General features: G+C 67.1%; 1 protein-coding gene across 6 annotated transcripts in view; it reads left to right on the forward strand.

Moving 5' to 3' along the window:
* Positions 1 to 1,456, forward strand: part of CYTH4 (cytohesin 4) — an 18,492-nt gene extending 17,036 nt beyond the window's left edge. For 5 of the 6 annotated variants that reach the window (XM_079141691.1, XM_079141687.1, XM_079141688.1 and 2 more), the window contains 2 exons: positions 141 to 295; positions 1,361 to 1,456. In XM_079141691.1, the coding sequence (XP_078997817.1) occupies positions 141 to 295; positions 1,361 to 1,433 (228 nt within the window). In that variant the 3' untranslated portion in view covers positions 1,434 to 1,456. The other variant, XM_079141689.1, reaches the window with a different exon arrangement.
* The last annotated feature ends 373 nt before the right edge of the window (positions 1,457 to 1,829 follow it).

Genomic DNA, 1,829 nt, shown 5'->3' on the forward strand with positions numbered 1-1,829 from the left:
CCCCTGTCCCTGCGCCTGACACAGGAAGCTGCTGGGGGTGGCGGGTGCGCGTGGGGGTCTCCGGCTGCTTGTTGGAGCGCCGGCCACAGCCCTGAGCCTCCGGAGAGCGGGACCCCCGCCCTCACCCGGCCTCCCCCCAGTTCTGCCTGGAGCTGTACAACCCCAGCTGCCGGGGCCAGAAGATCAAGGCCTGTAAGACGGACGGCGAGGGCAAGGTGGTGGAAGGCCGGCACGACTCCTACCGCATCTCGGCCGCCAGCGCCGAGGAGCGCGACCAGTGGATCCAGGCCATCCGGTAGGCGGCCGCCGCCTGTGGCCCCCAGCAGCCCCTGCTTCTCGGGGGTCCTCCTGCGCGGAGTGTGAGAGGGATAGCTCTGAGGCCTCGCTCCTGCTGCCACCCGCCAGGCCCTCCCACCCTGTCCCTGGGCATTGCCTGCAGAGCCTGGTACCATGCCAGGCCCTGGGACACGGGAGGGGCCTTGGACTTGGTGGGAGGACAGAGTGTTGCACGGAGAGCACTGTCCAGCACCCACCCTTGGGGGTGACCCCGCCTGCACCCCCGGCCCTGGTGGAGGTGGAGGGACAGGCTTCCCAACAAGGACCCATGTGGACGGGTCAGTGCATGGCCTTCCAGGACCACATCCCAGAGTCCAGGTGAGGCCGAGCCTCGTGGGGGCTGAGCAGTGGGAACTGCAGCATCAGGTGTCAAGGCACTGTCGCCATGGTGACAGCTTTGGTTTCTTCTAGGGACACTAGGGAGCCACAGACTAGTAAAGAGAGGGGTGTGCCCAGGTGAGGAGAGCCATCAGCAGGGCCAGGATAGGATGCTGTGGTCACAGTGAGAGAAGCCCTCGGGGCCACTGGCTGAGGAGAGAGGCAGGGAAGGGGCACCTGTGCCAAGAGTGCCCCGGGCCTGCCTCTGGGCCTGTGGAAGACGTTAGCAAGGGCAAGACCTGTCCACCAAGAGCACAGGAGCCATCACCTGTGTCCCTGGTCACCTGGGACTCAGACCTTGAACTGGCTGGTGAGCTGCCAGCCAGCACGCTCATTTCCACTTCACAGATGGAAAAACGGAGGCCCCGAGAGGACAGGAACTTGTCCAGGGTCACACGGCCCATGGGGCAGAGCCAGACCCAGCATGCGGGTCTACCAGCTCCACCCTGGCTCCGCTCGGGGCCAGGACTCTGCTCCTGACCCACCGGCCTGCCTGTGGGATGCTGGGCAAGGCCAGTGGGGCTGGACCCTCCCAGCTGGTCCTTCTGGGCCACCCGGGCTTGGCAGCAGGGCCAGCCAGCACCTCCCTGGGAGCCCTGCACCCCTGCCCACAGCTCCAGAATCTTCTCTGCTACTCTCCCTCCAGGGCCAGCATCACCCGCGTCCCCTTCTATGACCTGCTCTCCGCTCGGAAGAAGAAGATCGCCAGCAAGCAGTGAGCGTCCTGGGAGGTGGCGCTGGGGCGGAGCATCCCGGGTCCCTGTGACCTGTGGTACTGGACACTCGTGCTCCCCCAGTGTGCCCATTCCAGGCCACAGACCCGCCCCCTCACCTCGGATTGACTGTCGAGGGGAGGCAGAGCCAGGAGGGTGGGCAGGACCCAGGGGACAGAGTCCAGCAGCGAGGGCCAGGGCACACAGCCCTCCACCCTGGCCCAGGCCCACTGCGGCAAGTGTCGGGAGAACGGCAGAGAGGCCAGCTGCAGCCCAGGCCCCGTCCCCTCCCGGACAGCCCTGCCCTCACCCCCAGCCCTTAGCTGGCGACCCTCAGGAGGGCCGTGAGACCTTGGGCGCTTCCTGCACTGGCTGGTCCCCTCCTCCTGCTCTCTCAGCCAG

The sequence above is a fragment of the Sciurus vulgaris genome (genome assembly GCF_902686455.1).
Source record: "Sciurus vulgaris genome assembly, chromosome: 5".
In the NCBI taxonomy this organism is placed as follows: Eukaryota; Metazoa; Chordata; class Mammalia; order Rodentia; family Sciuridae; genus Sciurus; species Sciurus vulgaris.